The 27930-nt window shown below is 49.6% G+C and overlaps 1 protein-coding gene across 1 annotated transcript in view; it reads right to left on the bottom strand.

The window, feature by feature from the left end:
* Positions 1-2274: 2274 nt before the first annotated feature.
* The window catches only part of LOC133118887 (FYVE, RhoGEF and PH domain-containing protein 6-like), a 28736-nt gene continuing 3080 nt past the window's right edge, over positions 2275-27930 (bottom strand). The window contains exons 2-21 of the mRNA XM_061229156.1: positions 24715-26971; positions 19252-19387; positions 18245-18312; positions 18089-18119; positions 14792-14943; positions 13251-13407; positions 11226-11313; positions 9823-9873; positions 8972-9030; positions 8384-8455; positions 7853-7921; positions 7525-7608; positions 7298-7377; positions 6287-6389; positions 5550-5696; positions 5330-5432; positions 4789-4895; positions 4446-4574; positions 4197-4345; positions 2275-3959 (exon numbers count right to left, since the gene is read on the bottom strand). Coding sequence (XP_061085140.1) covers positions 3923-3959; positions 4197-4345; positions 4446-4574; positions 4789-4895; positions 5330-5432; positions 5550-5696; positions 6287-6389; positions 7298-7377; positions 7525-7608; positions 7853-7921; positions 8384-8455; positions 8972-9030; positions 9823-9873; positions 11226-11313; positions 13251-13407; positions 14792-14943; positions 18089-18119; positions 18245-18312; positions 19252-19387; positions 24715-26971 — 4079 coding nt within the window. The 3' untranslated portion in view covers positions 2275-3922. The remainder of the gene's footprint in view (positions 3960-4196; positions 4346-4445; positions 4575-4788; positions 4896-5329; positions 5433-5549; positions 5697-6286; positions 6390-7297; positions 7378-7524; positions 7609-7852; positions 7922-8383; positions 8456-8971; positions 9031-9822; positions 9874-11225; positions 11314-13250; positions 13408-14791; positions 14944-18088; positions 18120-18244; positions 18313-19251; positions 19388-24714; positions 26972-27930) is intronic.

Genomic DNA, 27930 nt, shown 5'->3' on the forward strand with positions numbered 1-27930 from the left:
TTATTTATATGGAGAGAAGTGCATGTGCTTCTAAAAATTACCCTTCATAGCTACTCATGACAGGTATGACCCCCTTTTTGACATGTTTGTAACAGTCATAAGATTTCCAGGCGTGCATATGTATGTATATATGTACAGTAAATCCTCAAATTGTGTCCGGGATTCTATTTGAAACCGGGCCTCGGATAATAGCCGGGGGCGTGGCCGATTTGGACAAATAAAGGCCGGCCCCCAAATACAAGCCGGGTTAATATTGCCTACCAGTAGTGCCTACCATCAGTCCATGAGCACTAGAAGACATTGTTTCGATTTAACTCAATGAAATAAACGAGATCTTCTTAATATTTTATATTGTTGGTTGGTTTAATACTGTTGCCAATGAAAAGTCGTTGTCCTACACCATGGGTCTCCAACACGTTGCTCTCAAGCTACCAGTCGCTTGCCGCCCCCTTCTAAGTAGCTTGCCAAAGGCTGAAGCAGTATACATTTGAACACAATTGTTGCCGCGAGGCATTCCAGCCTACGAATTTAATAAAAAGTAAATTAGGCAAAATTAAAAATTAACTCAATTTAGGCTACTTGGCTACGCAATAAGGTTTCCATGTATTTACAGCACAGCGCACGTTCAATGAATGAATGAAAGTGGCTGCCTTGGCTCGCAATAAGCAGACGGGTGGAAATCCCGACACTCTTTCAACTACATAAAACTTAACAGTGAACCACCAAATAGCCCCCAGATTTCAGTGCCCATCAGTCCCAACATTTAGCAATAGAATCAAACAGTCCAAAAGTAAATTAAATCCCAAACCAAAGCGAAAATCTTTTGATAGCCTACCGGTATGCTGCTCCAAATGAAACGCATGGCTCACAATAAAACGCACTTTAGGGAAAAAAGATCCTTAACTTTCTGTTATCTACGCTAATTTGTTATTGTTCATGAAGGCGTGTCTGGCAAGTTGTTATTTTATGGATTCTGCACTTGCATGTGATTTATTGTGTTTGAGAATATTTGCAATAAACTAAGTCTGTTAAGACTGACACTATGACTTACCGAACGGTGTTTCCTGATTAGCCTACACTAATTGATTTCTGAACAGTTACAGGAACAGTCTTGGCCCACTTCAAGTATGGCCTTTTATTTCATTTCTAATAAAATTCTACAACAGAAGCCTAATAAGAAATAAAGGCCTGCCTCGAATACAAGCCTGCCCCAAATAAAGGCCTGTGCTTTGTGCAGCCTAAGTAAATAAAAGACCCCGGACACAATTTGAGGATTTACGGTATGTATGTGTGGTGGCTAGTTCGCAATAGAAAACAGCAGATTTCAGTCTTCGAAACGCCTTCCTCGCTTACCAGTAAATTGCCACTTCCTTGCAAATGGTATTTTTGTATAATTATAGCCGCTTGTAAATCAACATGTTCGGATAAACGTTTATCCTTGGAAGTATGAACTTCCTGTTCATTGCGGCCGGTAGCCATCATCTCGGCTCTGTAAAGTAGCGCCATTGTGCGTCTTCCTGGACAGGTGGCTTCGCAGCAGAACTGAGGAAGTTTATAAAAAAAACAAAATGCCTTGCCACAATCAAAACTCTCATTTGAACCAGTAAAAAGTGTGAATCAGATTTTTATTTTTCCTGGTTGGCAGTAACTGTGTACATTAGACGTACTGCTTCACTGGGTGCCCGTTTGTGCAGAAACAAACATCATGTCTTACACACAATCTTGCATCGCGCATTTATTTGCGGAGTCGTGCCAGTATGGGCTTTGCAGAGGGAGGAAGCTGACCAAAAATGTATTACACCAACCTCATAATCACAGATTGCAACAACAGCATTTAGGCCATTACCATTGCAACAGATTCGTCACAGTTCACGACAAGGTTCTAGCGGACAGATTTGCATGTGGCAAGACACAAACGAAATAATGGCTTTCAGAAGTGTCTGTTCAGTTCATTGTGAATAGAGACCGCTGAACTGAATAAATAATCTTCAACCTTTGCCGTGGTTTGGGCAGGTCAAACATTCTCCACAGAATAAAAGCAAATGAGAGCTCACCATGTTCACCATCTGTACTGGCCTCTCACTGTCCCCTGATGAATCAAATGACACGTTTAATCATCAAGAAAAAAACAAAAGACATTAAAATAATTTAAAATTTGTGCTTTATACATTAACCTGTAGAAACACGTAAACAGTTCTGAAACTGTGGCACTGAACATAGAGTGGAAGTCCCCCTCCCCCCCTCCCCCCGACACTTTACAATAAACTACATTTCCCATGAACCCCGTTCTCCAACAAGGCAGTGCAAGCAATGGTGACCAGACCAAAAAAAATGTAATTACAAAATGTAAACTTTATAAAATTCAAAATAAATTAACCTTGGATAATTACACCTGGCTCTGTTTTTGAGGCCAACTCAATTTGAAGCTGGAAAATGGGTTCATACCAAGTGACACTTAAATACTTCTGTGACCTGTGTATACAGAACGACACAGTGGGCAACAAACTTTTGAATGGGGCCCCTAAACATTTCTGTGAACAAAATTCCGATTCAGGACGTAACAAACTTGCTATTTTTTTGTAACTTGTACAAACTAAACATGAGGCAACCCAAACTGGGATTCAGTAACTCTTGCAGGCATTCCCAAAAATATTTGGTCCAGAAAAAAATCAGTCATCAGTAGGGCAAGTAATTGCAATGCTCCCAAACAAACTAGTAATTTTTGACCAAATGACTGGCAAAGACATCTTACAAACTGGCATACATTACCCCTCTGCTTATTCAGAAGCAATACAGATATACATTGTGGGTAATATTATTTAAATGGATGGGCTTTTATCAATGGAATATAACTTCCAGGTTCTCCAGAGTGCTTTTCAGACTTGAACATCGGCCCCGAAACAGAACTTTGCTTGTTTCCGCAAACCACTCAAAATGCAACAACACTAAATTGCTTGTGATTCAGCACTTGTGACCTACAGTAGCCAATCAAATTCTACGACATGTAAACATTTAGACTCACTCAGCGGCTCTACCTGGACTGGTTTAGAGTGAGCACGGCGACGGGAAGTGAACAGTGTTGATTGTACATTATCGCCCCTCTCACACGCTTACATTGTCCTTGTGCTCCATTGCATGCGAGGACTTTTTCCTCCACACATTTCCAGTTGTCCCAGTATACGGCAAAAACACATGACTTTAAAGTCCTGCTTTAAGTCCTCCAGTCATTTAGACATTTAAAATGGACTTCAGTAGGAGGTTTAAAAACTTTCCTTTAAAAAAAAAAAAGAAAAAAAAAGTTTTCGTTTCAGAAACACTGGAGAAAGTGCATTTCCGCTCCGTCTTTAGCGTTCAAACGACTTCACAGTTGAGACCAATAATCCCGCACAGTGCAATGCAGCTCAGTAGGGTGATCAAGCCCAATCACCACAGGCCGCCAGGTGACACCCGGGCTGTAACGTCCTCCCGGTGCCTTGGATCTCGCCGCTCCATGTAATGGCAGAATCGCATGCTTTTTTAAAAAAACCAGATCCGCGGGCAGTGACGAGGACTAGGCCTCAAAGCCTGTCTCGGCTCCCTGTAAAATGTGCTGGCAAGAACTACTCCAGGCAACTCAACACCAGCGCCCTCCTGCGGTGAAGGAACATCGGACGGACAGATTCAAGGCACGGAAGGGCACAGCTCATTCGTCCATTCCCCACAGAAACTGCGTCTTTTACGGGCACCATTTTGCGTCTCCAGCACACTTTCTGGACGTTGCGTGTTTCGGGTCGACGGAGGCGCAGGGAAAAGACGAGGGTCCTGATGTCTTACAGTACCATCCCGGGAAAGAAGGAGACGCAGGAGCCAAGATGGCTGCCGCTCGACTGCAGATTTTCACTGCAGGATCAGCGTAGCGCTTGAGGGGGCAGTGAAAGAAGAGTCAAAGGACCATGGCTTCCTGGAAAGTGTCAATCCATCTGACGGAAGGAAAACATACAAAAACAAAACATTAATACATAATATTCAGGCCTATAAAATCACTTTTCAGTTATTTTATTTTAGCAGACATAGTATTATTTGGTTTATAGTTTAAATGTTCACTGGACACACATTTTGGTCATTCTGCCATATTGCATATTGCATAACCTGAACTAGCCTATGTCCAGGTGCACACCCCCCCCACCGAAGCAAAGGGACTACATTTCCCAGCATACCTCTGGGCCGTCTGCACATCCTCGGCCTTGAAGATGTAGAAGAGCGTGTTTTTGTGGTAGAGCTTGAACTGCAGTTTCTGCGCCTCGCCCGACTTCTCCTCCCTGAGGAAGAACCCCAGCAGCGGCTGGCTCTCCAGGGCCGCGACGTCCTGGAGAAGACCATGAGACAGGAAGTGACATCATGAGCTATACAGGAAATTAAATGTAAACGCACGGGACTGGGGTTTGAAGGGAGGGAACGTGGCGCACCTCGCTGGCGGCGTACGTGTACAGGACTTTGTTCTTGATGACGAACCACAGCTTCTTCCACTGCTTCTTGGTGCCCTTTGACCTCAGCAGGTACCCACTCATGGACGAGTTCTCCGTGTTCGCCGTTACCTGGACACCAAACATTAATTTTGTGATGCATGTTACACGATAAAACACCATTATTATGGATTAAATTAAATTGACCAAAGGTAAAACTGACTCCGTACTGCCTCCCACGATAAATGGTTGACATTTCGTGGTTCACCGCACAATGTTACGAATGATAAATTCATCAGCACAATAGGTTTGTGGATGTCAGCAACCGCTGGGGTCTGTCCGTCACCTCTTTGAGCGCAGCCGGGATCTTCTTCTGTTTTCTCGTTTGGCTGAGGACAGAGGAGAAGGACCCAGAGACGAACTTCCCACCCGGGGAAGATTCAAGCAGGTCACCTGGTGAAAAACGTAACAGCATGTTGGGTCACAAGCATGCAAACAGTTGTGAGTATGCCAACTGATATTGGACACAGAGGCGCTAATGCTAATGGCTATGAGTACACTCACAGACACTGGACACAGGGGGTGCTAATGCTAACAGCTGTGAGTACACTCACAGACACTGGACACAGGGGGTGCTAATGCTAACGGCTGTGAGTACACTCACTGATATTAGACACAGGGGAGCTAATGCTAATGGCTGTGAGTACGCTGATATTGGACACAGGGGCGCTAATGCTAATGGCTATTAGTAAGCTCAGTGACATTGGACATAGGCTCGCTAATGCTAACGCCTATTCGTTATCTCACTGATAGTGGACACAAGGGCACCAATGCTAACGGCTTCGCTGCAGTTTGGCCGTCAGGAACAGAAGAGGAGGGAGCCTTACTCTTGCGCTGGAGCTTCGGAAAGCAGTGGTCGCAGACGCGGGCAGGCTGGTTCTTTAGGTACTCCAGGTAGTGCTTGTGTGTGGAGCAAGCCTGGCACACCACCTGACCACGCACACACACACACACACACACAGACAAAGCGAAGCCGGTTTAGACCGAAAATCCTCACGTTTCCAGAGGGCTCGTGACCGCGGGGCCCGTCCGCACACGGCGCCTCACCTTGCCGCACGCTCGGCAGTGGTGCCGCCTCCAGGTGAGCGTGAACTCGCAGGTGCAGATCATGCACATGGTGGCCCGCAGGTCCGGGATCCAGATCGGGGCCTTGGAGCCCAGGGGGGCCCCACTGTCCAAGCACACCCCGCCCACCTGCAGAGAGGGAGACACGTCTGTGATGCCAATATGCCCGCTGGCCACACATTCCCATCCTCGTATCGTGATTACAATACGGTTGGTGCACGTTGGTTCATGGTAGAATAGCGGCTGGGAGTAAGAGACTAGGACAGTGGCCTCCAACTCTGGTCCTGGAGAGTTTAGGGTGGGTCTGCTGGTTTTTGTTTTCACCTTAAAATCAGCACCCCGTTGAGACCCAGGTAACCAGGTGAGGTGAGTTAACTGTGTAATCAAGTGCTCAAATTGATGAATTAAGTGGAGAGTAACAACGAAAACCAGCACACCCTGTAGCTCACAAGGACCAGTGTTGGGGACTACTGGACTAGGAACTACTCAAGTCAAAGACATGCTCGTTCAATCGTCAAAGGATGGCCAATACACTTGAACCGAACTGACAGGAGCCACAGATTCACTGGATGTGTGTGCAGGTAAACGGTTCATTGTGGATTTCTACAGTTATTGTACAGAGTTACAGAGTTACAGAGTTATTGGACGACATGCCAACCGTTGCCGTAATTCTGTGTGGGAATACACAGGTGGGCGACTGGCAGGAACGTTGTCAGTACCTCTTCCTGGCTCTTGCTGGAGATGAAGGTGATCTTCTTCCTGGTGTGGTCGTCGATGGCCCGGGAGATGGCCTCCAGCCAAGCCTCCCGCTCTGTGGCAGAGCTACCCGAGAAAAACACACACCGTACCGGCATTAGGGGTGACATTAGCTCAGGGGGTAAGAACGGTCATCTGGCAGTCGCAAGGTTACCCGTTCAATCCCACGCCCCGGGGTGTGTTGAAGTGACCCTGAGCAAGACACCGAACCCACAATTGCTCCCAAGCTGATTGGTACCTTGCATGACAGCCTATCACCATTGGTGCGAGTGTGTGTGTGAATGGATGAATGAGAGGATGCCTTTTGATAAAAGCGCCATATAAATGTAGCCCATTTACCAGTATCACTGCTTGAGACCCGGGCCGGAGACTTTAACTTTAACCCGCTCCTCATAGCCTGAGCTTTTTACAATCGTGTTTGTACAATTGTTGGAGTTTATTGGATGCACAGGTTAGCATCTGGTGTGTGTTTATATTCTGTGGTATCACCATGGTTTTGAATACAGAGCAGAGCATCTATTGTGAGTGTCTAATCTATGGCACAGGTGTCGAACACCGGTCCTGGAGGGCCGCAGTGTCTGCTGGTTTTTGGGTTGTTCTCTGCACCCGTGGTTCATTCAAGTCATCGATTGGCTACAGAATCCACACACCTTCTTCCCCACAAAAACATGCAGATACTGCGGCCCCCTGGGAATTCTGTTTGACAACCCTGATCTATGGTATCACCATGTTTTGGTATATGGATCTGGGTATCGAGTGCAAATTATATTCTGTGGTATCACCATGTTTTGGTATATGGAGCTGGGTATCTAGTGCGAGTTATATTCTGTGGTATCACCATGTTTTGGTATATGGAGCTGGGTATCTAGTGCGAGTTATATTCTGTGGTATCACCATGTTTTGGTATATGGAGCTGGGTATCTAGTGCGAGTTATATTCGGCGGTGCCCCCTCTCGCCCCAGCCCATCCCTCACCTGGCGGACAGGATGAAGGAGCGTTCCACGCTCTCGATGTTCAGCTCGTTCTGGTACGCCTCCTGGCTCGGCTTGCTCACCTGCACGGGGGAGAAACGGCAGCCAATCAGGGTGCGTCCTCATCCTCGCATTCACACAGACACAATACTGCCAGTCAGGCTGGATGTTAGGGTTGGTGTGAAGACCTGCCGGATGGTAGATCTCCAGGAACAAGGAGATCTACTTACCTTCATCCCAGCCAGAGACAGCATGCTGTTGAGTTTAAATTGCCCTGATTGGACTGGCGTGGTGTAGAGCAAGGCGTCATTAAACTGGAGGGGGGGGGGGGGGGGAGGAGAGGTCAGGCAAGCCAGGTCACACATAAAGACACACACACACACATAAATGCACACACTCAAAAATATAAGAAAGCCAAACCGTGGAATTATGCAGAATTAATTGTGTTTCATAAAGTGCAATCTATTCAAGAGAGTATATCTGAACCGAGACATACAATGACAGGCAAGATACAGAAGAATACGCCGGAAACCCTGAGAAATTCCCGGGGCGGCTTACCAGGAAGAACATCCGCGGCTGCATGACCTTGCGGGACAGCTTCCGAAGAGTGCCTTCCTTCAGGAACACCTGTCAATCAAGACAAACCACTGACCACCACAGAAACCCTCTGCATTTCCACTTAAAGCATCAGTCAAGAGTTTGTCAAGCAACCGTTACACAACACGGTGCATTCATACCATTCCAACTCCGACCTGATTCTTATCAATACTAAAAACCCGTAAACACCGGTAAATTCATACAGATTACATATTTTTTTCAAAACTCCTTTAAAATGACTGTGTCTTGCCAATCAATACGTTTAGTTTTCTGAGACCTTTTTCATGTTTTCAGATTTTTGGCACCAATCAGGATTGACATTACATACACCCAGAGCCGGGCCTGTTCCAAATAAAGGCTGACTGACTGGCTGACTGGCTGACTGGCTGACTGGCTGACTGGCTGACTGGCTGACTGGCTGACTGGCTGACTGAATGGCTGACTGACTGGTTGGCCAATTTTCCGATTGACAGACGCAGGGCCTGGACTCACTCTGCCGGGCTGGACGATCTCGTGATGTCCGTTCAGACTGTACTGGATCTGCATCAGCTTCTGGAAATTATCCTGGGTGGGGAGAGGGAGAGGGAGAGGGAGAGGGAGAGAGGAGAGAGAGAGAGAGAGAGAGAGAGAGAGAGAGAGAGAGAGAGAGAGAGAGCGAGAGAGAGAGGCTCTGGGATTAGTTATTAGGGTCTGAATTCTAGTGAATCTGATTACACGTGATTCAGACCTGGCTCAAATATGTAGTTGCTTTCGATTCAAATATTTTTTGATGCTCTGCTGAGCTTGTCTGGTGTATTGGAGCCTGTGAGGTACTCTCAAAAAGTGCAAAACCCCACCTTCTGGTCCTCTTGGCCCAATTGCACCAGGCAGGATCAATCAAGCACAGAAAACTATTTGAATCCGAAACAATTACATATTTGACCCAGGTCTGATGCAATTCATCTGTGTGAACTGAGAGGGAGTCAGGCAGAGCTTTAATGAAACCACAGACTCAGTGACAGGAGGGAAGCAGAAAGGATTAACGAGACGAGAGAGAGAGGAGTGTAGATCAGAGAGTGGTGAAGGAGACGGTGATCTCACCCCCTGTTTCATGATGTCATTGGCATGGTTGGCCACCTCCTTCACTATGGAGAGTGCAGCTGTGGGAACAGAGAAAATAGAACACTGACACCCTGCAACACTGACACCCTGCAACACTGACACCCTGCAACACTGACACCCTGCAACACTGACTCACTGTCACACTGACACCCTGCAACACTGACACCCTGCAACACTGACACCCTGCAACACTGACTCACTGTCACACTGACACCCTGCAACACTGACACCCTGCAACACTGACACCCTGCAACACTGACACCCTGCAACACTGACTCACTGTCACACTGACACCCTGCAACACTGACTCCCTCCAACACTGACACCCTGCAACACTGACACCCTGCAACAACGACTCCCTGCAACAACGACTCCCTGCAACAACGACTCCCTGCAACAACGACTCCCTGCAACAACGACTCCCTGCAACAACGACTCCCTGCAACAACGACTCCCTGCAACAACGACTCCCTGCAACACTCTCCGTAATTCTCTGTCACACTGACGCTCGCTAACACTGACTCACCGTGGAACAGTGTCTCGAGCACTCCAACCCTGGCACTATCAGCAGCATTCCAGTGTGTCAAGGCCACACTGGTGTCACGGGCAAACTCAGCGTTTTAACAGCGACACTATGGACAAACTCGCTCTCAGCAGTTCCACAACAGAGCCACTCACAGGAAGTGGCGTGACCATCTCATGGCAAGTCACATGACCTGGCATTTCACTATTCACGTGCTATGTGGACAAATGGAAGAATATGACATCATCACACAATTTCCTGTTCCACAACGTCAGCGCAGTTCAGATGACCGCAGGGCTTCCTTTACCTTGTGTGTCTTTGTAATCCGAAGATTCTTCCGGAAGCTTCTTTAAATAATCTGAAGAGAGAGAAACGGATAGATTGCACAACCTTTTGGGTTTCTTTCCGGGAACCTAGATCAAAAACCCACCAATCGCAGTTATGTACCACCAGAAACAGGTATTCACCCATAATATACCAGCATATAAACATTAATCACCATCTAGGTACAAATTACAAATGGAGTGATACATCTGTGATTTTATCTGGCTCTGTACAAGGTTGCTGGAGTTAGTAAAGTAAAAATCTTTTAACACAGTAAAACATACAGTCCTGTGCAAAAGTCTTAGGCACCTGTATAACACTCTGTACAAACAAGATTCTTTCAAAAATAATTCAATGAAAAGTCCTAAATAAACGTACTATACATTTTACATTACATTTGAGTAATTTGGCAGAACAGTTAAAAACTGAATCAAATCAATATTTTTTGTGACCACCCTTTGGTTAAAACTGCACCACTTCTCTGAGATATGGAACTGCAGGACAGCGGTGGCTAAGACAATCAGCAGGGAGGTTGTTCCAAGCATGTTGGAGAACTTGCCACAGTTCTTCTGGTTGGTTCCTTGCTTCTGATCACAGACAGCCTTGATCAGGTTTTTATGTAAAAAGTAATAAATTGCTCACAGTAATATGTTACTTTTCAAAATAAATACAAAAATGTCTCCGTAAAATTAAATCTTTGGGAAAATTTATATTTAGAAATCTCAAAAGTGTTCTTTTATACATGAAAAAACAACAACATATATATAATAAAGTCTAGGGTGCCTAAGACTGCACAGTACTGTACATTTGATGTTACGATGATTACTTCCCAGTATCAGACATGTAACCCAAATCAGGAGAATTTGTACACAACAGGTACAGTACACAATGACATCATGATATTTGATATTCCTCCAGTCTCCACTGAGAGGCAGTGTGCTTCATCCTGATAAATATGGCAGTGAGTGAAACGGCTATTTGCACTGATAAAACTGTTGACATGAGTCTAAGATCAACCTATTCAGAAGCAGCTGTACTGATTATGAAATCATAAGAAGAACTAGGAACGACTCACTGGACTCGTGAACAAATCTCAGCATGGAAATATGGGGCAGCATGTAGCCTCGTGGCTAAGGTGCACGACTGCGAACCAGAAGGTTGGTGGGTCAAACCCTGGTGTAGCCACAATAAGACCTTTGAGACCTTTGAGTAAGGCCCTTAACCCCACATTCCTCACGGGGGGGGGGGGGGGGGGGGGGTTGTCCCCTGCCTAGTCAAATCAACTGTCACGTTCGAAAAATAAAGCTAAATAACAATAAATATTGTGATGTACTGTAGCCCGCATATGATGCAGTGGACAGCGGGTGGCTCGCTGGCGCCCTCTACCTGTGAGCAGCAGCTGGTACTGCGGAATCCTCTGGACCGGTTTCAACAGGTAGTGCTTCAGAGCCAGGCTGGCACAGCGGGGACTCATCTGCAACAAGCACGTTACGCACGTTACGCACGTTACACACACACACACACACACACACACACACACACACACACACACACACACACACACACACACACAAGCGTTACACACGCAGAAACACACATTAAGCATGCACAGACACACACAGGGGTGACATTGGCTCAGGCGGTAAGAGCAGTCGTCTGGCAGTCGGAGGGTTGCCGGTTCATTACATTACATTACATCAATGGCATTTGGCAGATGCTCTTATCCAGAGCGACGTACAACAAAGTGCATTGCCATAACCAGGGATAAGTGCGCTGAAAGACCCTAGAGGGAAGTACAATTTCAACTGCTACCTGTACAACAAAGATAAGGACAAGGGCCTATTTGAATTATAATTATTATAATTTTTTTTTTAACAAACAAATAAACAAAGCAAAAGTGACCAAACTTAACTAGCCAAACACTGCTTACCTAGCCAACTAAAAGTACCGATACACAAAAAAGTTAATCACAGAAAGACAACATTTAAGGTTCACAGGGAGGTAGGGAGGGACGGGGAGAGGTGCTGCTTGAAGAGGTGCTTCTTCAGTTTGCACTTCAAGGTGGGTTCGATCCCCCACCCTGGATGCGTCGAAGTGTCCCTGAGCAAGACACCAAACCCCTAATTGCTCTTGAAAAGCTGGCCTTGCATGGCAGCTAATCGCTGTTGGTGTGTGAGTGTGTGTATGAATAGGTAAATGAGAAGCATCAATTGTCCAGCGCTTTGGATAAACGCGCTATATAATATAAACGCCAACCATTTCCAATTTACCATTTACACGCATGCACGCACACACACACACACACACACGCACACACACACACACAGTGTAATAACACCTGTTCTGTAAATACTTCCTGTTCAGCTGATTGAGCAAAGCAGCAGTTTATCAGAAGTCATTCTGTGTGGGCATTCCAGGAAGGCATTCTGAAATATCACTGTGTGAGGAAATTGTGGTCATTGTTCCGTTTGGTGCTGTGGCTAAGATTGTGTTTGTGTCTCAACTCCATGATTACACAAGCAAGCTCTGATTTACCCTGGGAACATCACAGGAAGTAACTCGTTATTGTACACATGCATTCGCATGGCCACACACCCACACACACACACACGCACACAAACACAAACGCATATGCATATGCACACAAACACACACACACACACACACACACAAACGCATATGCATATGCACACAAACACACACACACACACACAAACACAAACGCATATGCATATGCACACAAACACACACACACACACACACACAAACGCATATGCATATGCATATGCACACAAACACACACACACACACACACACACAAACGCATATGCATATGCACACAAACACAAACACACACACACACACACAAACACACGCATATGCACACGCGCACACGCATATGCATATGCATATGCACACAAACACAAACACACACACACACACACACACACACACACACACATGCATACGCACACACACACACACACAAAAAAAACCTGACATACAATCACCCAAGAGACTCAGCAGTGAGTCTGCTGCTTCATTGGACACACTCACACACAGTTGTTTTGGCTACCTGGTGAGGACACACACACACACACACACAATTGTTTTTGCTACCTGGTGAGGATACACACACATGCAAGCACGCACACACAGTTGTTTTGGCTACCTGGTGAGGACACACACAATTGTTTTTGCTAACTGGTGAGGACACACACACACGCACACACGCACACACTCACACTCACACACTCACACACTCACACACAATTGTTTTTGCTACCTGGTGAGGACACTCACTCGCTCGCTCGCTCACTCGCACACGCTCACGCACACGCTCACGCTCACGCACACGCTCACGCACACGCTCACGCTCACGCTCACGCTCACGCTCACACTCACACACACCTCAAAGTCGCGCACGGCCGCGGCGAAGCCCGGGTTCTTGCGGCACTGCTCGTCCAGGAGGGCCACGTTGTGGTCGAACTCGCGGATGTAGGTGGAGTACATCTTCAGGTACGGACCCTTCTTCACAAAGATGTCCGCCAGGCACTGCTGGTCATCCCTGGCCCACCGAGAGGGGGAGGGAGAGGGAAAAATGTGTCTTTATTAGTTTCCAAAAATGTCTTTTACATTTTAAAATATTCACCTTTAAAATCTGTAGAAACGCTGCAAACATACAGATTGTTTGACACACACTTACAAAAAAACTAACACAAGGTCAAGATAACCATTAAAAGCCATACAAATCACGAATCCTTTAACCACCATAACAATATGAATATTTTAACTCATACTAGACAGTAATACGTCCAAAAAAATTATCGAGCAATCATGTATAAAAAAAAGTTTTTTTAAAGGTGAAAGAAATTGAATGGCGATTCAAATTCGGGCTAGGATCCAGTTCCGGATCTTTGAAACAAACTTGGGAGGGGGAGGGTGGATGACATCACGTTAATGAAGTCCAGGTGCATTATGGATCAAGCACAGAATAAGCAACGGCGGTGTGGCTAGTTGACGTTGTGGTTGTCGGTCGGGGTTGTTTAGTTTTAGACATACCGAGATTCCTATTTGGCAGAAGGTGAGTGTGACACATCAGGAAGTTACCGGAATGATGCAGGGTTACTGGGAGGTGAAAGGCATTGTTGGATGGTTATTTGAAGGTTATTGCCAGGTCAACGCGGGGTTACTGGGTGGTTAAAGGCATTGTTGGATGGTTATTGGAGATTACTGGAAGGTAGACGCAGGATCACTGGGTGGTTAAAGGCATTGTTGGACGGTTATTGGAGGTTACTGGGAGGTTGAAGCAGGGTTACGGGAAGGTTTTTGGAGGGTTGTTGGATGGTTATTGGAGGCTACTAGAAGGTTGACGCAGGTTTACTGGGTGGTTGAAGGCATTGTTGGATGGTTATTTGAAGGTTATTGCCAAGTTGACGCAGGGTTACTGGGCGGTTAAAGGCATTGTTGGATGGTTACTGGAGGTTACTGGAAGGTTTTTGGAGGGTTGTTGGATGGTTATTGGAGGTCACTTGGATGTTGACGCAGGGCTACGGGAAGGTTGTTGGATGGTTATTGGAGGTCACTGGGAGGTTGATGCAGGGTTACTGGGAGGTTGACGCAGGGTTACTGGGAGGTTGACGCAGGGTTACTGGGAGGTTGACGCAGGGTTACTGGGAGGTTGACGCAGGGTTACTGGGCAGTTGAAGCAGGGTTACTGGGCGGTTGATGCAGAGTTACTGGGAGGTTGTTAGATGGTTATTGGAGGTTACTGGGCGGTTGACGCAGGGTCACTGGGAGGTTGACGCAGGGTCACTGGGAGGTTGACGCAGGGTTACTGGGCGGTTGACGCAGGGTTACTGGGCGGTTGTTGGATGGTTATTGGAGGTCATTGGGAGGGTGAAGCAGGGTTACTGGGAGGTTGACGCAGGGTTACTGGGAGGTTGTCGTACCAGTGGGCCACCCTCTCCTCCAGCTCCCTCAGCAGGTCACGGTTCAGCTCGTAGAGCTGGGGCAGGTAGTACAGGATCTGGTTCAGGATCCGCTCCTCGATCACAGGCTTCCCACTCTGCCGGGACGCCTTCGCCACCGCATCCCGAAAATCCTGCACAGACACAGACACAGACACAGACACAGACACAGACACAGACACAGACACAGACACAGACACAGACACAGACACACAGACACTTTAACTCTTTATTTAGGTCCACATTAACCAAATACATTGTATTAATTCAGTTGCTTTATGATTTCTGCAGCATTCTGATTTCACTGATTTCAGTAGCTGAAAGTAACACACACACACACACACACACACACACACACACACACACTCCATGTGGGATACAGACAGACGTGGAGTGCCAGTCTCACAGAGGAGATGGAATCAGCACGGAATCACTGCAAAACTTGGCAATTCCACGAACGGCTGTGATTGGACAGTGCCCAGGCCACTGGAACTGTCTGGACTGCGATCGGACAAATGTGAGCGGTTTTTTAAAGAACCGTGACTGGATAGTAATTGAGATATATTCAAAGGTCAGACTTTGCAACTGGAGGCAGACAGACATTTTTCCTCTGAGAGCTTCACTTAAACGGTGTTGGTTAAGTGGTGAACCACCCCCCCCCCCCCCCCCCCCCTCCCCTCTCCATCTCCATCCCTCTCCCTCTCCCTCTCCCTCTCCCTCTCCCTCTCCCTCCCTCTCTCTCTCTCCCTCTCTCTCCCTCTCCCTCTCAATTTGCTTTATTCACAGGACACAGTCAAATTGCCAAAGCATCACATATAATACAATAAAACACAGTAACATGGCTATCACAGATACAACGCCCAACAAATATAAACCACAACACCAACAATGAATGTAAAAAAAAAATGAAAAAATAAAACATTGACATGGGTATGTCTGTCTCCCTCTTCCCTGTTCTGTCCCTCAGTATATCTCTCCTCCCTCTCTCTCCATTTCTCCCTCGCACACATCCTCTTCGTCAAAATGCCAAAACAGTCGTTGGCCTGGGCAGTGACACTTGGCCTCTTAAAAAGACGGTCGCAATAGCCTTGCTTTGATCATTCTGCCACGGTCACGTGACCCTGCTAACGGAGAATAAACACGTCGCCGTGACCTTTCACCCAGAAACCCAACCGCAACCACGCCGGCTTCCCCCTCGCCCTCCGATTGGTCGGAGGGGGCCGTGAGGTCACAGAGGCCCTGCGGAATGCGGCAGGGTTCTACGGTTCCTCCAGCTGATCCGGCGCATTCCAGACGGCGCGGAGAAACCACCAAACAGGAAAACACAAACCCGCAGGAATCCCAACCGCCCGGAAGCGCGAGGGCCTAAATACGGGCCGTCTGTGCGGGACGGGCGTGGCCCCCGGAGACTAGCGTAACAAAGAGCATGTGACCGCGCCGAACGCACACAAGATAGGCGCGCACAACCTGGATTGGAGCTTACAACCCGCATTACCTGGCTCACAACACACACTCAGGACTAACTGCAGTCACAAAGCCTGTCACTATGTCTGCTACACATCCAAAGTCAACATCATGCTCCCGCACACGCCAGATCTGATGACACACAAGCATGTGCATACAAACACATGCATGAACACGTATGCACATGCACGCAGACAGAGACATATACACATACCGAGACCTTTATGTGCACATGTACACACACACACTCTAACGCATGTACACTCACTCACTCACTCACTCACTCACTCACTCACTCACTCACTCACTCACTCACTCACTCACTCACACACTCACACACTCACACACTCACACACTCACACACTCACACTCACACTCACACTCACACTCACACTCACACTCACACTCACACTCACACTCACACGTACACTCACACGTACACTCACACGCACACGCACACGCACACTCACGCACAGAGAGCTCAGCTGTCTGAATGTGATGTCTGGTGCTTCAGGGAGGCCAGGGCTGAGGGGAGGGGCGGGAGAGCTCTTTAAGAGCAGAGCGAATTGTGTGCTTCAGCGTTCAGCCTTCAGCGTTCAGCGTTCAGCCTTCAGTCTTCAGCGTTCAGCCTTCAGCGTTCAGCCTTCAGCGTTCAGCCTTCAGCCTTCAGCGTTCAGTCTTCAGTCTTCAGTCTTCAGCGTTCAGCGTTCAGTCTTCAGCGTTCAGCGTTCAGTCTTCAGCGTTCAGTCTTCAGCGTTCAGTCTTCAGCGTTCAGTCTTCAGCGTTCAGTCTTCAGCGTTCAGCCTTCAGTCTTCAGTCTTCAGCGTTCAGTCTTCAGCCTTCATGGCTTCCCTGACCCCACAACAGCTGCCCAAAGGCTCGACTAAACGTTTACTGTGTTAAAAACGCTCCACTATTCTCCAATGGGACAAAATGTGTGTTTCTGTTTCACAATACGGCTCCCCATAGATGTGTGTGTGTGTGTGTAGGGCTGCAGGCTCAGAGCAGATTTCACACGAGCAGGACTGTCCCTCACCACAGAGCTCATACAGGAAACCAAGCACCCCGAGTACACGGTATGGGTGTGAACACAAGTTCTGTGTGTGTGTGTGTGTGTGTGTGTGTGTGTGTGTGTGTGCACGCGCTGTGTCTGTGAGTGAGTGAGTCTGAACACATGCGCTGTGTGTGTGTGCTGTGTGTGTGAGCAGGACTGTCCCTCACCACAGAGACCAGTTCACACAGGAAACCAAGCACCCCGAGTACACGGCCTGGGTGTGTGTGTGTGTGTGTGTGTGTGTGTGTGTGTGCGCGCACTGTTTCCGTGTGTGTGGCTGTGTATGTGAGTGAGTGAGTGAGTCTGAACACACACACTGAGTGTGTGTGTGTGTGTGTGTGTGTGTGTGTGTGTGCGTGTGTGTGTGTGTGTGTGTGTGTGTGCGCGCACTGTTTCCGTGTGTGTGGCTGTGTATGTGAGTGAGTCTGAACACACACACTGAGTGTGTGTGTGTGTGTGTGTGTGTGTGTGTGTGTGTGTGTGTGTGTGCGCGCTGCGGGACCTGCGCCCCTCTGCTCAGAAACACAGGGTGACCACAGGGGAGGCGGCACCAGTGAGATCCACCACGTCACTATCTCTGAGCTCAAGTCAGCAGTCAGCATGCACCCAGAAACAAACGCCATCTTCCACACTGACTGAACGCACTATTGTAACGGCATAATGTATGATACGATTTTTTTTTTTTTTAATGATACGTTAACATGTTCGACATTACAATACATATTATTCTCTCCATTGACGGAATTCGAAGCTGTACTTACGATGTGGAGGAGCTTCAAAACATCCACAAACCTGTAGAAAAAGGGCGAGAAAGGATGAGGATATGGAATGTTCTAGAATGTGCCATGTCATGTAAAAAAAAAAAAAAGTTAGTCAAATTAACTCAAATTTTTTTTCTTTTCCAAAAATGCACTCACACTTTCTCCGAGCTCATGATCTCCTTGGCGATGTGCACCACCTTGTTCTTCTTCGCTTGTATTTCATCCTGTGGAACAGAAGGAGGGAGTGCAGTTAGTTAGTCAAGAGCGGAGAGTCAGGTGCACACTCCCTGCAACAGCACATACTCATGTACCCACATTAAAGTGTGCACTCCCTGTGGCTAGTACATACTCATGCACTCACATTAAAGTGTGCACTCCCTGTGGCTAGTACATACTCATGTACTCACATTAAAGTGTGCACTCCCTGTGGCTAGTACATACTCATGTACTCACATGTGGCTCCCTGTGGCTAGTACATACTCATGTACTCACATTAAAGTGTGCACTCCCTGTGGCTAGTACACACTCATGTACTCACATTAAAGTGTGCACTCCCTGTGGCTAGTACATACTCATGTACTCACATTAAAGTGTGCACTCCCTGTGGCTAGTACATACTCATGTACTCACATTAAAGTGTGCACTCCCTGTGGCTAGTACATTCTCACTGCAGGTGTCTCTGTGTGTGACCCACATGCACTTTCTCCGTGAGAATCCTCAGTCAGTCATGTTTACTTAAACTCTCTTGTTTACTCTCTCACTCAGTTCCTCTCTTACTCTTACACGCACTCATTCTCTCTCTCCCACTCACTTTCTCAAGACAGTGGAATAAGCGTGTGGTGGTCAGGTGAGGTTATTTTAATGTCATTCTTCTAAAAGCACACAAGAGCAAAAGCCCGCCTGTCTATTCAGAGCGAAACGCTTTCCTCCAGCCTGGAAACTGCATTTTGGCCTTCTCTCTACATCCGAACCCTCCCTTTCACACACACACACTCTCCCTCTCTCACTCACACTCACACTCACTTCCTCTGACACACATCCCTCCGGTCCTGAGGGCTATTGTTTAGCGCATGGTTAAACCTCGCATATTTCGGGGGGAGAGAGGAGCCCCCCCCCGTGGCGGAACGGCGGGGTTGTTCCGGAACGTTGGGCGCTCGCCGTACCTGGCGGTCTCCGGAGGGTTCCGGCTCTCCCTTGCTGGAGGCGGAGCTTGCGTCGTCCTCCTCCTCCCCCTCCTCCTCCTCGGAGCTGTCAATCACACCCCCGTTCCCTGCGGACTGGTCTTCCTCATGACTATCCCTGTGCCAGGAAAACAGGAAGTCCCGGTCACCGCGTCCCCACGGAAACCAGCTGGCGCTCCTTCTCGCACACACACACACACACACACACACACACACACACAGAAGGACAAGTGCAAACGCACACACACACACACACACATTCACCTACATACACACAAGCCAAGATCTACAACTTTAACAGATTTAACAACTTTACCAGATTTCCAATAAAACACACACAACTGACACCATGCATGCATACCCAGAGCATGACCTTGTTCACAACCAAACGCAACTTGACCTCATTCAACAACACACAGACAACAACACACACAGGTAAACCCACAGCTTTTTCCAATTCTTTGTGCGGGGGAAGTGTACCAGTGAAATGTCAGAACGATGCCACGGTCATTAATACCCGCGGCAGAAATACGCATCTAGTATATTTCCAATAATAAATGCGAGCCAAGTAAAATGCTTTTGTTTTTCTGCAAACGCTTTCCTCCGCTCTCCTAACAGTGCTTTCATTCAAAGCTGAACAATGCCTCACTCCACCGCTGACATTCTGGAAGTCAGAAGGCCAGGAGGAAATCCTGTCTGAAATTCTGTGTGTGTGTGTGTGTGTGTGTGTGCGTGCGTGTGTGTGTGTGTGTGCGTGTGCGTGTGGTGGAAACTCCCGACTGCCCTTCTGTGTTAACAGGTCAAGACACTGCACCTACACTGGGCGAGACCCAACCAGACCTGGGTCAGACCCGGGTCAAATACGTCATTGCTTCCGATTCAAATACTTTCCTCCACTTTACTAAGATTGTCTGGTGAATTGGAACCCTTTCAAAAAGTGCAAACCCTACCTTCTGATCACCTTGGCTGGCTCAACTGAACCAGGCAAGACAGATCAATCGAGCACAAAAAAAAAGGATTTGAATCCAAAACAATGATGCACCTTGCCCAGGCCTAGATCTGGGCTTTTTTGGTTCCTGTCTGCTCCAAGCCAGAACCACAGCCCCCTGCTTACGCACACATCACGAAGGCGGCGTCCGTTGTCCATGGCGAAGGACTCAGGCCAAGACAGCGGACAAACACAGTGCACACGTGGCCAAACACGCCCCCGTCATCAGGGGGATTTCTGTCTAAACTCGCGCATAGACATCGGTTTCAATTGCAGCGAAGGAGGCTTTTTGGTTTCCCTCCAACCCCGCAGTGGTCTGACCGTTTCTCCCACTGCCCAGCAACCCCACACCTCCCTGCAAGACCAAAACTCCCAGGCCTGGCTCACCACTCACTGGAAAAAACTAAAAACAAGTCAATATCAACAAATAATTTAGTCTCCTGTTAAGACTTAAAATCTTTTCTTACAAAATAAGACCATGGGCAATGAGGTCAGATGGTTTGACTCGTTTTACAATTGGCCAAGGGGCTAAGAAAATTTCAGCTGTCAAGAAAACAGTCACTTAAAACAAGCTTATGTTTTATACTTGAGAATTACTAGGCTAAAATGCTTATTAAGACTAAGTTCCACACTGATCGACACACCGTTTGGCACTTGGTGCTGTTCAAGAGGTGTGTCCGTGCCAGCAGTATTCAGGGGGGAGGCTGTCTCTCAGACAGAACCTTCCAGAACACCTCCGGGAAGAGGACCACGGGAAACTGGCACAAGCCGAATTAAAAGGGAGAACAAACGAGAGCCCTCTGAACAGCTAATTCAGACTCGCTACGCTGCGCAGAGCCAAAAGTCCCTGCGCTTTCTTCCTCGGCTCATCATGACCCAGAGAGGACGAAGCCCTCGAACCTGAGCTGGCAGAGATACAGAGGTACAGAGAGGTCCTTTGTGCGCCCACAGTCTGGCCGGACTGTTGCTGCAGCAGGAACAGGGGAACCTGTCCGCCACGCTGCTTAAAAACTATTATTCTAAACTGCCGGCCTGTAATTCAGCACGGCCAACGCCCTGACCCCGACCCTGGGAATCCAAAAACATTCAGTCACAATCACGCAGGGGCCCGGTACCGGCGTATAACACCCCGAACGGCCAGCGCACACTCACTCAAACACACACTCACTCAAACACACATATTCACTCACGCACACTCATTCGCTGACATACTTGTCCACTCACCTGCTTACTCAGACCCATGGTATTCTCTTAATATCTTATCTTTTCAGGATGTTTAAAAGCACCATGCTCGCTCGCTCTCTCTCTCTCCCTCCCTCTCACAGAGACCCCAGGTCTGATGGACAGTACTAGGTGAGTAAGATGTTCTGCATGTGGGTGAATAAGATGAAATTAATTCTCACAGCTTGGGCCCCTGCTGTGCCCCTCTCCCCTCTCCATCCATCCATCTCTCAGCCTTTCTCTCCCTCCCTCCCACTCTCTTCCCCCCTCTCTCTGCCTTTCCCACTCTCTCAAATGTTTTTTTCTCTCTCCGAAATAAAAAAATCCCCCCCAAAAAAAGCACTCCTTCCATGACTTTCTCGCTCTCCACCTCGTCATATTTTTCTCTCTCTTCCTCTCTCCCCCTCTCTCCCTCTCTTGCTCCCCCTTCCTCCATCTCTCTCTCTCTCTCTCTCCCTCTCTACCCCTCTCCCCCCCCCTCTCTCTCTCACTCCCCCCTCTCCCTCCCCCTCTCTCTCAGGTATTCCAGCATGCTGTAGTGGAGCACAGAGCTCCTCTTGTTTACAGCGCATCACAGAGCCGGCTGTGCAAACCGCCAGCAGCCCAGACCGCAGGAACAGAAACTCAAACCGTAATGCAATCGGCTCACGGCTGGCTGGGGCGGATCACGTGCAGCAGGAACAGGAGCCAGGGCCGGGGCCGGGTCCGCCCCCGCACCTGAGACGGCCCGCAACCTTACCCCTCCCCCGAAATCACCAGCACGCCCCTCCTGCCCGTAACGGGCGTCTGCAACCGGAGCAGAGGGGTCACGCGGGTCGCTGTGGTTGCCAGGGCCCCCGCAGGGCACCTGCAGCATGCCTCGACGCACCCCCGACCTGACCCCACCTACCCCCCCCCCCCGAGCCGAGCTGCCAAGTCAACCGCTCCTAATCGGCAGGCTTGTGATCTGGAAGCCAGACACTGTGCTCTTCTTCTGCGGTAATGGCCCGGACAGCAGGAGGATAGTAAGTTTATAAGAAACCCGATGATATTATGGAGGGGGCAGCGTGGGCCAACTGCGAGCAGAACCGTCTGAGAACGGCCGGCAAAGGGACTTCAGCAATGTAAAAATGATCCCATAGTTAACACTACATTCAACCGATTGGGTCGTCAAAATATCTATAACTATACCCAAATGTTCAGATAATAAACCCTCCCAGAACTTCAGTGTGCCATGCAGTGCCACCAATGCTGACCCGGTCACTTCCGGATTTACCAGTTCGGGCCAGGGTTACAGGTACATATACTGCCATTTGCGGTTAAAAAAAAAACAAAAAAACAAAATGAAAACAACCAAAGGAAACCATCCAGAAAGATTTAAAAAAAGAAATTAAGAAAGCGAGAGAGAGACCTGTTCAGATATGCACTTAGGTTGTCTTGGTACCAGGTATTGTCAGAAAGTATCAAGCGATCACAGAATGTGCATTTTCTACAGAGTGTAGCCGTCTCACACTGATTAGAGAGGGAAAGCTGGAAGCAGACTCAGGGGTAGGGCCGCTCTTCCCAGCAGAAACCCCAGCAGCTCCACATTATTCAAACGCTTCCTGCCTGGACCGCCGAAAATAGCTCACAGGAAAAGGCCCACGCGGGACGGCCCCATGAATGCTCTTTTCAGGACCGGCGTTCCCGGCGTTCCCGAACCGGAGCCCGGGGCTTCGGGCCGACCTGGACCCGGGGTTCCGACCAGATGGCACACGGCTCCAAGCACCCTCTCCCACTCAAACAAATTTTTTTATAAATAAAACCAGAAGCTCAACAAAACTTCACATCCTGGACAGAGCTCTATAGTGCCAGATTTCAGACTCCACAATACACAGTGCATCAGCTTGAATGCAAGTACAGTCACACACAACTGGTGGAGGGTTGCCTTATAGACTCCTTGTACCTGCCTACACCAGATCCACCTGATTCACCACGCATTCTGCACAGCTGCAGTGAGCCGCACGACCGGGTTCTGCAGGGTTAAATTGTTGAGACCTTAGTCAACGCTGTAAATCCCCGGATTGGTCTCGGTTTTCATGTACCAAGCACACGGCGGCAATGGCAATACGTTCTCAGACATACCAAGTTGTGCTCAGGCACATTACACATCACACAAATAGTAATCTGGTTACTCAAGGCTTAATGTTTTTTTTGGGTGCTTACTGACTACTCGCTGAGGAATTTTGAACGCACACGTTCCGGGGCGGGTTTTTGAACCGCAGTAAGGTAAAGACAAAGGCACGACACTAGAAATCCCGGTCCTCTCAAAACACTCTGCAATGGCTCCTGGCAATCTGCTCATCTATTCCCTCAGCATATCGGACAGCCTGCACAGACAGGGCCCTGCACAAGCGGAAAAGCTCGTTCAGTTATCACGCCAGGGCCCCATCCGAGAGGCCACAAACTCAACGACGCCTTTCTGAATTCCAGAGCCTCCGCAGGTCTTCATTGTGACGTGATGAATAAAGTGCATTCAACACATTCTTTCCGTGCGCGCACTGGTTTACAGGAAGCAACCAGCTCAGCAGATTGCCCACTCCTTCCCTCCCCCTGCCTCGCATCTTATTCTCTCTCCCTCCCTCCCTCCCTCCCTCCCTCCCTCCCTCTACCTCTCTCCCTCTCCCTAAGATTCAGGCGCTCACTCGCCTGTTTCTTTGCTTGCTTGCTTGCCCCAGGCCTGTACCCTCCTGGTCATCCGTGACCTGGGTCAAACAGACATCGTAGGACCCTGAAGGCCTGACTGCACAGAGAGCCCTTGTTCAAAAGCCTCAAGGCTGCGATCACTTTTTTTTTTTTTTTTTACATTACATTACTGGCATTTTGTCAGATTCTCTTATCCAGAGCGACGTACAGTTGATTAGACTAAGCAGGAGATAATCCCCCCTGGAGCAATGCAGGGTTAAGGGCCTTGCTCAAGGGCCCAACGGCTGTGCAGATCTTATTGTGGCTACACCAGAATTAGAACCACCGACTTTGGGTGTCCCAGTCATGTACCTTAACCACTACGCTACAGGCCGCCCCGACTTTATTACCAACTTCACAGCAGCGGATAAAGAGAGCCAGCCGGGTTCCGGCTCTACAGGGGGAAAAGGGCTATAACGAGCGATTATGGGTCCAGCTCTACAGTGAGGGACATTAAGTAACAGAAGAACAGTCATGTTGAATATCATGACCTTAGATGTGTCAGAAGGCGCTGTTGCTCATAAGGTACTCACGTCTTATGAAACTCGTAGGGCTCCTGCACCTCGTAGATGTCCTCTCCGTCCTCTATACTGGAGGAGTTGTGCCAGCCCAGGTGGGTCGCGTTCAGCAAGGGCAGGTTCATGTACTCGGGAATCTCCTCGTAAAAGGGGAGGTTCTCGTACTCCACGGCGGACTCCACCCCGGGTCCGGACTCGTCGTCGTCGTCGTCGTCCACGCTCTGCTCCAGGCCGATCAGCGGACACGACATCTTCCGCCGGCCGGCCGAGGCACTGCCGGGACTCACGCACCGGCCGTTGGCGAGAGGGTCCGGGCGCTCGTCCGGGATCAACTCCCCGTCCACAGACTGCTCCCTCTCCCCAGTGGTGCAGTCCAGCGACTGGCCGCCCTTGGCCAGTAGCTTGGGCAGCATCTTCACCGACAACTTCAGCTCCAGAAGCTTCCGGAAAGAGCTCCTCTTCGGGCCGTCCACGCGCACCAGATCCGCCGCCGAGAAGGACTTGGCCCGCGGCTTCCCCGGTTTCGGCCCGGGCGACTTGCCCTGGGTGTCGCTGGCGATGCTGATCCTGGACGCCTGCCGTCCGAAAAAAGGCACGATGGTTCGCCACAATGCCTTCTCCACGGGGGGCGGCGGGAGCTCTCTCGTGGGGCTCTCGCTCTCTGTGACGGCGCTCCCTCTCTCGTCTGAGCAAGGCCTCTGGTCCTCTTCCTCCCAGGTGGGCGAAGGACCCCTCCCGCCGCCCGCCTCGGCGCTCCTCTCAGGCACCTCCTCGGACGGCTCTTTCCTCAGCTGCCCCGACGCAGGCAGGCTGTGCCGCTGCGGCTTCTTCGGGGCGACCTTCGGGGACCGCTCCTCGACGGAGGCCGCCTTCGTCGCCACAGACAGCGGCAGGTTGCAGTTGAGCTTGATCTGCTTGGGCAGGCTCCTGGTGGGGTAATGTGCGAACCCGGGGCCTTCTCCCTCCTCGTCCTCAGCGGAGTTTATGGTTTCAGAGGTGGCGCGGGTGACCTGCGAGAACTCTTCACCCTCCTCCTCCTCCTCCTCCTCTTCCCTCGAGCGACCCATGTAGGAAAGGTCCAAGTGCTTGTGCGGGGTAGAGGTCAGGGACGTCTGGCGGGGGGGAGGGATGGGGACGGCGGAGTCCTCTTCCATGTCAAGGCCCCTGGAGGCAGAGGAATGCTCCTGATTGGCTGAAGGGCTTCTGGCGTAGGTGACACTCTCCGTGTGAACGAAAACTTTGGGGGAGAGGAACGGGCTGTTCCTCACAACTGACAAGCCTCTGACCTTTTCCTCAGCCTGTTCCGCCTCCTCCCGCAGCTCCTCCGTGCCGTCCTGCCTCACGAGGCCCGGCTTCCTGGGTTTCCGCAGTGGGGGAACGGGGAGGGGTTTCCTGGGGGCGGCGGGGACTTGAGGTGCAGGGCGTGGTCCGCCAGGGTGCCGCCCTTCCTCCCCACATTCCTCTGGGGCATCCACTGAGGCCTCGATAGATTCAGAGACATCCTCCAGTTGACCATCGCCAGGACCGGCGAGGCTCTCAACATCATCATCGTTCTGTGACCCTTCGGGAGGCATCCTGCCAGAGCCACTGCTGTTTTGAACAGGGTTCAGGTTCTGATTGGTCGTCCCAGCCTTCCCATTCTGCACTGGGGTCTTCTCCCGAGGCCGGTGCTTCAGGTGGCAGTTATTCGCAGACACGGCCTGGACCCACACGTCCTTGAGCTTCTGCTCCAGGAAGCTGGTGTTGACCACTTGGCTCTTGCCGCTCCCCGTGTTGTCACGGGCGATCTCCGTCTTCGTCCGGACTCTGGGAACCGGCGAAACCCGCGTGCCGGACCCGTCCGGCCCGCCGTTCTGAAGGCTCTCCAGCGGCGCGATGACGATCCGCGTGGTCTCGCGGCCGTCCTCGCGGCGACACTGGGGGCAGCCGCGCCGGCCGCAACCGCACGTCGGAATGATATAATCGGAGTCGGGCTCGCCGAGGTCCGTCTGCAGCCCGTTCCTGGAGTTCAGCGCACCCAGCTTGTCCGAGCTGCCCCTCCTCTCCCGGGCGCAGGTTTGAGGCCCGCCCTTCGAGGGTACAGCTTTGGGGTCCGGACAGGGGGGGGCCTTCGGGAGGCATGGCTTGGGAGCGAGGGCCGGTTTGGCTCTTTTCAGGGCCGCGGGGGAAGGGCAGGACAGGGAGACGTCGGGTTTCGGGGCGATGGGCGGGGGCCCTGGCTTCTGCGGCCGAACGATCTTTGGTTTGGGCGCCAATGGCGGCTTCTTCACACCTATGAGGACAGAGAAGAGAAACCCACAGCTAAAACACCAGGGATTGACACCACGAGCAGCCACTTCCTTTAGATACAGGCCATGTTAAACATATTACAAACCAGGAAATGTTCCAGGGCTGGGCATACCCTGGGACAGAACAAAAGCAGAATCAAACACAGAAAAAAATTAAAGTAAAAAGAGACTTCCTTATACACAGTGCTCAAGCGAAATGCAGCGAATGTATGAATTCTACAGTCTGGCAGAGATAAGCACCAAATTAGACGCTATACGGTTACTTTACAAAACCAATCAGCAGGTTTCCTACCGCCAGCAAACAATGTTTCTCATTATAAGCTCAAAGACTCCTGGGAATTAGGTATTGCTCCTTATCCACTGATAAACTGCCAGACATGATAAACAGACACAGGGGATTGTCATTAAATGTTCCTTTAAAATAAATAAAGGAAAGCGTATAGTGTTGGGGCTTGGTCTCAGAGAATTTGGCCAAACCAAAATACTGAAGGCAGTCCACCGAGAAGCCGCAACTGGAACATAGAAGTAGGCTACAAGGAAAGACTGAATATGTGAATATCCATCCATCCATTATCTGAACCCGCTTATCCTGAACAGGGTCGCAGGGGGGCTGGAGCCTATCCCAGCATACATTGGGCGAAAGGCAGGAATACACCCTGGACAGGTTGCCAGTCCATCGCAGGGCACACACACCATTCACTCACACACTCATACCTACGGGCAATTTAGACTCTCCAATCAGCCTAACCTGCATGTCTTTGGACTGTGGGAGGAAACCGGAGTACCCGGAGGAAACCCACGCAGACACGGGGAGAACAAGCAAACTCCGCACAGAGAGGCCCCGGCCGACGGGGATTCGAACCCAGGACCTCCTTGCTGTGAGGCGGCAGTGCTACCCACTGCACCATCCGTGCCGCCAATATGTGAATATGAACATGTGAAT

The sequence above is a fragment of the Conger conger genome, chromosome 19, assembly GCF_963514075.1.
Source record: "Conger conger chromosome 19, fConCon1.1, whole genome shotgun sequence".
NCBI classification, from domain to species: domain Eukaryota; kingdom Metazoa; phylum Chordata; class Actinopteri; order Anguilliformes; family Congridae; genus Conger; species Conger conger.